General features: G+C 38.1%; 1 protein-coding gene across 2 annotated transcripts; it reads right to left on the bottom strand.

Annotated features, from left to right (window-relative positions):
* Positions 1-621: 621 nt before the first annotated feature.
* Positions 622-11,614, bottom strand: verm (LDLa and CE4_CDA_like_1 domain-containing protein vermiform). 2 transcript variants are annotated; one of them, XM_018545975.1, is made up of 6 exons: positions 11,554-11,614; positions 10,536-10,668; positions 8,729-8,859; positions 3,438-3,587; positions 2,194-3,116; positions 622-1,646 (listed from the first exon to the last, which is right to left on the bottom strand). In XM_018545975.1, exons 1-6 carry the CDS (start codon positions 11,600-11,602, stop codon positions 1,413-1,415), a joined length of 1,620 nt encoding a protein of 539 aa, XP_018401477.1. In that variant the 5' UTR covers positions 11,603-11,614; the 3' UTR covers positions 622-1,412. The 2 variants fall into 2 exon arrangements, with proteins under 2 accessions (XP_018401477.1, XP_018401484.1); XM_018545982.1 differs by lacking the exon at positions 8,729-8,859 and adding an exon at positions 8,541-8,653.
* Between the last annotated feature and the right edge of the window lie 241 nt (positions 11,615-11,855).

The following is an 11,855-nucleotide window of genomic DNA, read 5'->3' as shown; positions in this document are numbered from 1 at the left end:
TCCTTTTAAGTAACACCTTATCGTGGCATGAAAAAGTTTAATACTCGAGAGATAATCCCTAAGGGGAAGAATATCCCGAAAGGGAAGCTAAATATTATATCTCGCAAGAATATAACACACACACACACACACACACACACATACACACACGACGGCTAAGGAAGCGGCTCAAAAGATAAAACTAATACCTTAAAACACATACAGAATTAATTTTTGCAATTTTATATAGAATTAAATATTATAAAGATATGATTCAAAAAAATTTCAATATTATAATAGATATTTAAATTGATGAAAATTAATTTTTTAATTTGTAAAATTGAATCAAATAATATTATAAAATTACGTAGAAGTCCTAAATTTTATGCAATTATTATCTAATTTTTGTAACTGTCTATAAATTTAATTTCTTGTAACTTTAAAGCTGTGATCATTTTCATATTAAAATCTTTAAAAACCTTATTAACTTTATCATCTAATTAATTATTATTATTTTATAAATATTATAAAGAGTATATAATGTATTGATTGCGGGAGTTGGTATGTAATATACATTTGCTGTTTTTGTACATAGAATTTTTATTTGGAAATATATATATATCATAAGAGCACTAAAAAATTATGTACTTAGAATGTCGCGCGTCACTTAAATTCTACAGAGTATGTATTCAGAGAGGCACGGGATGGTTCAACTTTTCATCTTTCGCTTCATCGGCCGCGAGACTCCGTTATCATTCTGCCTACAAGTGTTTCTAAAAAGCAACGAGGACGAGAATTGGGAGGGCAAGGATCCGGTGATTATGTACAAGTGGGAAGTCTCCGGGATTGTCTCGTTCTCGTCGAGCATCAATTTTCGTGAGTCGCGTATCAAGATGTGCAGGCTCTCGCCACTCTCATCACGCGGGCAGGAAGGGGACGAGCTTTTTCCCCGCAAGTTTCATTGGCGATCGTACGCGATAGCATTTCCTCGAGAAATCAATCGATCCTCGCGACCGTATGCGGCGATATGCGTTTGACCGATCTTAATTTACATAAATAATAATAATTATAGTCGAGTCGCGGAAGAGAAACCGGACGCGGTACGTTTCCCTTTGCGAAAACAGAGGCGCTTCGCTTCACTTTAATATTAGTATTACGGCCCGATCTTCAAACGGCCAAGGTAACACTTTCTAATCGTGATAAGACGATTCCGTGATCCATCCAAAATTTTGCGTCTCAACGCACTCATCGCCCGATTGCTTTCTTTGTATCTTGCATAGCCGCGCCCTTGTTCCGATCGGTTTGCCGTGGTCGATTACCACGTCTTATCCGACGTGATTCCCGGACTTGCCGGAAAAATGATCAATCTCTGGATAATCCGATCGTTTGATCGGCTGACGCGTTGACGCGTCGCTCGTTTCGCGAATGATGAATCACTTTCTCGCGGAGAAGCCGTCGCCGGTTGGGTCCAACAACCACGGATAGTTATTGGGGCACTCCATGCAGGTGAAGAGACGCAGAGTTTCGCCGGGTAATTCTCTGGTCGTCAGAGGGCAAGCATTGGGCAACGAGCAGTAGGGCAAACCCTTCTCGTCACAGGTCTCTTTCCAATCCTGGAAATCTCTAAGCGCGGAGAGCTCAGTGGGCTGTTGCATCCACTTAATCACCTGGAGAAAAAAACGGAATATGCAACTTCTACTCTTTCATATATGAATACATTAATAATTATTGCATGGACAATTTACGAGGCATTTTAAAATTTAGGTAGATATAGATATCTGAAAATAATCTAAACAGCACAGACCTAAAAGAGACATTCTCAAGACGTTCAGAGAATGTTCCCAGAACGTCTTTCAGATAAAATGTGTTGTGTGGGAAGAGCACATTTGACATATTATAGTAAAAACTATTCATTATTAGGCCGCGTATTTATGACATTTTTGTTTGCCACATTATAAGCTACATTACATGTATGAAAACTAATTTATTTCATTCAATTTTTTTTATAATTTTTTTTGTTGAACAATCAAAATATTATGTAAAAAATTCAAGCATGCATAAACAATGCTGTAAAAAATTTTGATATTCTAGTAATCAGTTTTACATAATTAATTTGATAATTCGACACAATTTTTTCAGATGTGTATTAACTAAATTTTTCCTTCAGCAAAAAATCGTTCTCTCCGTGCAAAAAGTATAATCTCAATCTCTCACCTGAACCATAGTGACGAAGTATACGTCGCTCCTGGCGATCATTTCTTCGATGAACTTAATTAGCTCATCCTTGTATTCTTTCTTGCTCTTCAACCAGGATGCATGGAAGTGCAGACCGAGTGGCGCCCGGTTGCTATTGAAGTGCCTGTTGAAGTTGTGTCTGAGCAGACGAGCGAACTGTTCGCCAGTCTGGATGTTGGAGCAGGAGTCGACCATATGACAACCCGGCAAGGACTCATCAAAGGTGGGATCGTCTCTGCGATCCAGTTCGTTCATCACCATCTCCCAAACTGGATGCGACCTTGACGGGCAGTTACCGCCGTTGCCGTTACATTTGTGAGGCATCCTGAAGTACAACGTGTACGGCCAAATTGGTACGCGTCCCAGAGACGCAGTGATGGAGGCGTCATATACGAAGAATTGATCGGCCATCATCTCAAACTGCTTGTTACCACCGACTCTGAGATAAGGAGCCCTCACACCAATGATGGAGCCATCGGTGATATTAGCAAAACGCTCGATGATCAGCCTGGCACCAGCCATCTCTGCCAGCCAGTCATCGTACGTACCCTGGCTCCAATATTGCGGATCTTCCTTGTGAGTCAATGAAAACACTGCGATCTCATGTCCACGTCGATGAAGATCCTGCACCGCCGAATAGTTGGTGTACTTGTGAGAAACAAAGAATGTACCACGGATCTGGCAGCCATTCGGATTTTGACGTTGTCCGTTGAAGATCTCTTCGTACAGATCGATATTATCCACATTCACAGCGCCGTTGAAAGTGATAGTGATCATCTGCGGCACTTGCTGGGGATCGATGTTGCCAGGGATACGGGTACCATCGGCCGAACAGTAGCAATCAGGTAGGACGCATTGCGTGGGATCGCAATCTGGAGCACGGTTGGGATCGGTCTCCACAGCTATAAGGCAAATGCGTTTTTAATAACATGTACATTGATTTCAAAAAAATTAATGTAATTTCTTTATTTAAATCGAATTAACCCAAAGCGTCATCGAAAAAAAAGTCTGGTAATATCAAATATTATATATTTGCTCTCAATTATACGTGCCAAGTCGTCTCGATACTGAAGTTATCAAAGACATTCTTATACATCTACTTCGATACTTTAACAATTATATTCGACGTTTCTATTGCACAACGCGACTATAATCCAAATCTAGGATAGGTTCATGTTAACATCAGTAGACGAACGTAATCAGTAGTACGTTGCAACACTTACTGCAGGCGTTCTCGTCGGACTCGTCCTTGCAGTCGGGTTTGCCATTACAGAAGAGCTCCTTGTCGACGCATTCGCCGTTACCGCACGACAATTTCCCCTCCGGACAAACGGGTTCGTCGGTTTTAAGGATGGGCAAGACCTTACGCGGCTCTGCAAAATGCAATCTTCGTTAGATCACGCAACGCTCATCTGCTAATTGATTACCATTCGAAATATCGAGCAGAAATCCATCAAACATCAATAGAATGACCATAAAATGCCTAGTACGAAAAAGTATTTGTGTGCTTTTAATCAGTTTTTAACGTGAATCAGTAAATTATAACTTTAGTTGGGACATAAATTCTTTTTATTTACGATTAAAGTTAATTTCGTTAATTAATAAATGTTATTAATAGATAAAAGATCTTGTAGTACTTTGTAACAATTTTATGGCCAATTATCAACTATTGTATAAGATCGTTATCGTTATCGCGCTCTATATAATTTACGTGAAGAATTAAACTGGTGGTGCAATCAAGGCAATTAAGATCTCATAATAGGCACTTTGTGGCCAGTTATTGAATATTATATGAAATTCTCGCTGCTGTTGGTGCTCTAAGTAATTTACGTGACCAGCTACAGGTGTAATCAAGGCCCGATTGCCACTATTCCCCATTTATTTACACGCAGCAGCGTAGGAACCGTGTATCGTTCTGCATAGTAGACTTGGAGAATACAGAGATGCAAAATAAAACTGTCAAGCTGGGTAGGTTGTGCTGAATTAATTCGTGCCACCCACTTTTCCGCAGTCTACCTCGTCACCTTAGCGAGCAGTAACATATTAAATCCCTACTCTTTTTTAACGCGCGGTGGCGAAATATATATGTCATATATACAGGTAGCTCAAAGATTTTGAGTTCTCGTAATTCTTCTGTAGGGATCTTATATTAGAGTTTAGCCACGAGCGATTTCGTTAAAATCCTACGAGAAAGAAAGATATATACACATTTGCCCTGTATATATGTGTATATGTGTACTATCTCACTTTTAGTTATACTGTTACACTCTGTAACTTTGATTAAGATACAAAATGAGATAGTACAAGTTAGAATGTAATAATATATATATGTATACAAGGAGAAATGATATATATTATATCTTTCTTTCGTAGAGAGGATTTTGAAAAAATGGCTCGTAGCCAAACTCTGACGTAGGATCTCTATTCCGGAGGACAGAATGCCTTAACCTTTCATTACTCATATGGGATACCCTCGTTTTAAATTCGAGTATGAGTTCTATTTATATTCATTATTATATTTAGCACAAATTGCTCATACAACAGACTTCGGACGTCCTAAAGACGTACAGAAGACATCCAGAAGACATTCTTCAAATAAAGTATGACTAGGTACTTTACAAGAAAAAAAATGTTTATATTTATTTTTACCTAAAAGATGTATAGAATACAAAAATTAACATATATAATGTCAGTTGGGATGTCAGAAACACTCCACGCGAGCAATTAAGTTAAAGAAAAAAAAACCACATGAGTAATACAAAGTTAACAGCACTCTTTTCTACGCCACTACCCTCTGAATTCTTTTTTCTTATTTCAATTCTCCGTCGGAATGGCTTTTGTCTCGTCTGGTTTGCCGACCCTTTTATTTTCATCTTGCAGTCTTCTTCTACATTTACCGTTGACTACAAAATACGCAATTTGTCGGTCGGTCAACGTTCTTTTCAGAGCTTCCCATTTCATTCTCCACGAAAGGGTATATACATATATGTACGTCTCGTCCTGCAACCACTTTACCGGTTCTCGCAGGAAGACTATTTGTCTTTCGCTCGATGGCGAAACTTCAAAGATAAACTTTGACTCGGCATTTGTCTGCCTCGTCGACTGGCAGCGCTGCACGCAAGCCGTTATTCGTATGTATGAGAAAATGAGACAGGCAAAAAGAAAGTGAAAAAAAAAATGTGTTTTGAAAATGTGATAGTGCGAGTGAAATTGTAGAGGAGCGAGAATAACTGTTGCGAAATTAAATTAGAGAGTGAAAAGCAGCATGAGCATGAGGAATTTGGCATGTTTAGCAATGTCGCGATTTTGAGGATCAATTGATGAATGTGATGAAGACATTGAATAACGTATTTTTATTTTGTTATTTCTTCGCATTCGTGAAGACTCAAATTTGTTAAAACCTTCCTTGGTGTTTGGAAATCGATGACTCTTGTGTCTGCACCTTTTAGCTTAGCTGCCATTTGTAATCGAATAAAGGTATCCGATATTCTATTTACCGATCGACAGCTGCGACAGATTAAAATTACGGAAAAGAATATGAATAAACATCTCCATTTCCCGTCATCTGACGAACGAGAGAAAGAAGAAGTCTCTCTCTTAATGAGATTAACGATCGAATTGATCGCGCATTTCAAGTAGTAAAAGCGAGCCAGTCATACGGCTGGCCCGAGTAGCCGAGGAAGTACTCCTATAAGGAGGCCAGACCGCCGAAGCGAAACCGATCTGGATATAGAGAAAGATCGGCGAACGAATACGTGTAACTTCGTACCTGGAGCGAATTAGGGGGAGAAGGGGGAGCGCTAAATGTTAGAAAATCATTGCGTGCCAATGTTGACTCGTACTGCAGAAAGATCGTGACATTTGAAATTTCATCAGCGACAGTCACGTATAATGCGAGATATACATGTATCTCAATTATATTTTACTAATATACGTTAATTTTAATTTTTTAATATTCATTTAATAGCCGCGCTTGAAATAGTAGAATTAATTTATCTAACACAAAGTTCGTATTCAGCGCAAAAATCAAACGCAGCGGTGCGTTCAACGTTAAATGGAAATTACATTTTGAAATATCTCGGTGCACAATTATCTTCGAAGTAGAGAGATTATCAGTGGACGAGTTGCAACACGTGATTTTATGCACAAACGTTTTTGCGCAAACGTTGTGTTCCTTCCTGCAATCTCTCATAACGGAAATCACTTAGCACGAGATTCGCTTACTCAGTAACTGACTTCGAACGCTGTCACTCAAAAGTAAGTATCTCTCAGCCACTAAATGAGATATATCTAATGTACACGGGATAAGTATTTCGCTACCGGTTATCGCCGCTCACGAGAAGTAACAGTGTTGTAACGCGGAAGCCTAATAGCCTTCCGCGTGCACACTGGCACGAAACACAGTGTTAACGATTTGACGACATACCGACGTCAAGTCGAGAGACAGCTCAAGTCCAGTAAAAAGATCGAAATTGGACGAAACCGCAAGAATCAAATATCTCATTAAACTTCACTTAACTCAAATGCGGAATCAGCGTAAGTTGAAATTGCCTTCCGTGAAAAGAGAGAGATTCTTTAGCAAAAGGAATTCTCAATGCGATTGTAAATTAGAAAAGAAAAATTAATTGATACATGTATATTCAATAGCCATCTTTTAAATAATCGAAACGAGATCGGAAAATCATTGATTAAATCAGAACGGAATCGAGGACACTGATCTCTTCGTCCAACTCCGTTGGAAAGTGCAGTTTTGTTAGTCTTATGAGCGGTGAGTCGTGAAAATTGCATGAGAAAAATACGGGAGAGTTAGTTTCGAGGATTCGAAACCGGGTTAGTCGTTCGCGAGGCCCGATGTTTTCACGACCACAACGTCTCTGAAGTGTTTTCGTGCCTCGAAACGATGAGGCATTGAACAAGGCCACACTGGGCCGGCACTTTCGCTGAAAATCGAAACCAGTCTCGATCAAGACTCGCCGCGAGCCTCAGGACGAAAGTGGTCTGACGAGAAACGTCTCTCGAAAGTATCAGGACCTGGACATTTTCGATCGTTAATCGCTCTCTGCCTGAAAGTACAAATCCCTTCCCTCGTTTCCCCTCGCGATCAATCTCACGTCGAATCCCATCATCATGTTAATGCGCGCTTTCCGGTTTACTGGTATCACGCGTCGTTGGAAAGTTTCGCATAGTTGACTTTTTTCGAGCCACGTCGTTTACGTAACGGAAACGGATTGCGCAATAATCCTTATCGCGATTAAAAGAAGCGACTTCTTGCTTATTAATTGGGTAACGATCTTATCCGAAATCAAATTACAATCGAAGACGAAAACTTTCAAATGTTTCGAAGAAAGGACCTTGCACTAATCGTATGGAAAAAATTTTAGTCAAATTGACTAATATTAATGTTTTGTAACTTACGAGATGCTAATTAAAAGTTATTATTAAAAAAATAGGCAGATTTTGCTGTATCATTTAAAAGTTGTTATTTTGAACCTATTTATACTAAAAAGTATCTTTATCTACAATACAGAGTTTTTTCTATTGCATAAGCATTTATACAGTTAAAAACGTATATAAGGTGTTCCATTGCTACAGGACATTTCATATATGACGAACAATTTCTGTGTCTCTGTTCATCAGCATTACGTATAAATCAGCGAATATTTAGCTTTAATTTTTTGTATAATTTTATAATTTTTTTTATATCTGAAGAGGGCTTAATATAAAACCGAAACATGTATTAGACCTATAATATTATTTATCTGTTTTTGCATTAATTTTTTAAAATACACATATTATCATTTATTTTTAAGTTTATCATTATTTGACTTTTATATTATTTGACTTTATATATATATTTTTGTATTTTGAATATTAAGAGTTCTGTATTATTTCGTCTATTTTACATTTTATATAACTATACGTGTGTATTATCCATTATTAAAAGATTTTGTTGCACAATTTGTGTGTGTAATACTACAGTAAAATTTATCTATTTCTTATGATTATGATTATGATTATGATTATAAGAAAATTTCTAATTAGTATCTCATAAACCAAAAAAATGTAACAATTTGACTGAAATTATTTCTTTATAATTAGCGCAGAGTCCTTTGACTTCCACACACAATTGGTATCTCTACTTCTTTTAATATGAGCATTCAGAGACGTTTAGGGTCGCCGCGCATCGTAGGAAACTGCGTAAGGTGCGTGAAGACGATCATGCATTAGTTCTAATGATACGAACGGTGCGTGCTACGTTGCGAGTCTACGAGGGAATCGGCGATTTAACCGGCGAAATATTGGCCATCGCCGATTCTCCGACTTACTCTCGAGCTTGTCACAGTTGGTGACTTTGCCCTTCCAGTCGCAGGTCTGTTTGTCCAAGTCAAAGGCCAATCCGCTGGGACACGTGATTTGCTTCAAGCCGGACCTTGTACACCTGCCGGAGCCGGGACAGAAAACAAAGGGTGCCTGCGTGAGTCTAATTAAAGAAAAAGACGTGACGTTTGCTTACTCTCGAGCTGATCGCAGTTCTTCACATTCGTCTTCCAGTCGCAGGTCTGCCGCTCGATGTCGAACGCAAGACCCGTGGGGCACCGCACCGTCGCCAGCCTCGTTACTCCAATCTCGCTGGCTTTGTCGCACCTAAGATCATTCTCGTATCGAAAATCTTTTCCCTTTAGAGTTCCTCAAGAGTCTAATCAACTTCGACAGTGTCAAATGATGCTCGAATAACGGCGAGCCAAAGAAGTGGGCAATAAACAATTGTTAAAATGAATTTTTATAATAATTATAGTAGTTATACGACTAAAGATATGTGTAAATTTTGTAAATTGGTAATTTTATAAGTTAAATATACAATATTTTATCATTTTTATTATTTTAATTGCTGTTCAAATTTTCATTCAATTTCCACGTTATTAAATAAAAAGTTTCGATTGATTCTGCCATCATTGATCACAGACTCAAATAAATCTATTTGTAATAAGAAATAGTACTTTTGGCAAGACTTGCCTGAGGGACTCTATTTCCCACGCACGTGTAACGGTCTCGAGAACGCGGTGAGTAATTTCGAATTTCGCTTTGTTTTGCGAAATAATTAAGCACGGAATACAATAGAGATGCGTTTACACTAAACAAGTATAAGTGTGTTTACATTAAACAAGTATAAGTGCATTGACATATTATAAACTGGCGTTATATATGCCATTGTTGTTACGTAATATGACCAAGTAATATCTAGCGTTTATGCCCTTCTATTGTATTCCGTTGATATGATTTTAAGTTTTAATGATACTCTCATGAATGAAAGTCATTGAATAAATGAAGGAACAATGATTACTGCATTAGAAATACGATAAAGGAAAGTCACTCGTGTCGATAAAAAAAAATATCAAATGGCAAGTGAAATGTTAAACTGGTCTCGGAGTTGCATCTACCGGATCGCCTTGAGTCCTGGAAAATCGGAACTTGATCGAGGCATTCCTGATCAATCACATCCTGGATCAATGACTAAACCGTTAACGTTATTTTTATCATCCATGACTAATCGTCATCTACATTCCGGGATGTATTTATTATACATTCTGTCAAAACCGGATGCCCTTGGGACTTACATTCTTTGTCATAGTACCGACTAAAAGATGTAAAAGTCAAATAAGAGAAACAATCCTATTTTTAGTCAAAAAGAATTTTGGTGCTTAATAGTGTATATTTTTGCATAAATATTATCAAGTATCAAAATCTGCTTTTTTGACCAAAAATAGAATACTTTCTGTTACTTAACTTAATTTTAAAATAAAATTTCACTTAGAAGATACAAAATGTAGTATATTTAGCATGCATCCTGCGTCCGATAATTTTAGCAAAGCTCTTTTAAATGTGTGTGCATAAAGGTGAGTAAATTAGGATTTATTAGCGAGATTAAAATCGGCGCGTGTTCCAGGGAAAGTGTATAACGATTGAGTCTGACGAGTCTGCTTCCTGGCGACCGGTAGAGTCAGTGATATAAGACGAGATACAAGCGGAAATGAGTCAGCGAGCTAGCTTTTTTTATTTAAAACCCGATTCACCTTGCGTGTGATTCCATTCACCCGCGGCTGCTGTAAATTAAATGCATTATATAAGACGGTATATATATATGTATATAATTATACTGATATAAAGCGCGGAGACAACTTGCCGCAACGTTCTCCAAGTTCTTGGAAACCGGTGCCTAAATTTTTAATTTCTGGGTAAAATGGTGAGAGGTTTATATAATGTTATTCGGAACGTTGAAGTGGGATCCGATTCTGTATTCGCGGAATAATACGACAACTTACCTCACGACATCGCGACAGTCTCCTTCAACGCTCAAGCGAAAGTATTCGTCGCCCGGCCTGTCCTGACAAAGTTCCTCTGCATTTGCGTCAACTCCGTCGGCGCCTTCCTCATCTTGCGCTCTAACCTGTGTCCCTGAAGACAGGAATATGATTTATTAATCAATAATTCTCGTTTTGCATTGCGTGTGAGTCACACAACTTTATATTAAATTCAATTTACATCTTCTTCGCAATACACAGTCACAATACTTAATAATCATTAAATCTTATAAAAATTGTACAAAATATATTGCAGAATTCAGTAACAGAGATATATCCTTAAATAAAAATATATCCTTATTTTTGATCGTCCTAATTTTTAAATAGCTCAAATCTTTTAATGATTATTTCCATGAATAATACTGTCATATGAGAGTTGTAGTAAAAATGAGGGTATTGTTTAATGATCAATTGATCGAAGGCGGACTTCAATTGAATGTGACATTTTACACGGGGACAAAGCGGAGGTGAATTCGATTAATCGTTGAAAATGTCACGATCGGTTCACGATACGATCATGCGCTTCACGATCGCGAATCGAAGGAGGGGTCGGTGAACTCCGGTAGAAGTAGAAAGTCTTGAAAATGTCAGGACAACGGGGGAGGGGAAAGTGACAGTGGTTCTCCAAAGTAGGTTTTATTTCTCTCTCTTCCTTTTTTAATGCACATCACCAATATTGATTTCAAAGATTCTCGTGTTGTATATTTATAACTTCAATTAAATATCCATACTGACAGTATTTCCCTTCCATGCAGTATTCAAACTCGTTATATTTTTTCAATAAGATTAATATGTATCTGACAATTTCGATCAAGTAGTTCGTTCTATATCAAGTGTTTGACATATATTATATAAATTAAAATTTAAAATTGAACTTCAACTTTAATAACTATAACTACCATTCGAATAAGCGTCGGAATCGCAACGCGAGAAATTTTGGCACGGTTAAATTGTAAGATTACTGATAGATTGCACTTACCGACGAGTAGACACAAAGATCCCAGCAGAAATATCAACTTCGGCGACATCGTCGTCGTCGTCAGGACAGAGAACGTCTGGACAAGCCGCGCCCTCTCCGCCCCTCTATATGTGCACCACCACTCCTTCTCTTTTCATTCTGGGACTTTCACCTTCCGGATCGTGCTGCCACCTTTCAAGTGGGCATCAGGAAAGAAGCGAAGTTCTGTTTATAGGAGAAGACGATTAGTGGATTAGTAGTTGAGTCCTACTATCAGTGGGAATTTAGCTGTAACAATTATTACACGCATGATAATCATTACA

This window comes from Cyphomyrmex costatus, unplaced genomic scaffold (assembly GCF_001594065.2).
Source record: "Cyphomyrmex costatus isolate MS0001 unplaced genomic scaffold, Ccosl1.0 scaffold120, whole genome shotgun sequence".
In the NCBI taxonomy this organism is placed as follows: Eukaryota; Metazoa; Arthropoda; class Insecta; order Hymenoptera; family Formicidae; genus Cyphomyrmex; species Cyphomyrmex costatus.
The sequence above is the reverse complement of the archived record's forward strand: the minus strand, read 5'-3'. Positions and strand labels throughout refer to the sequence as shown.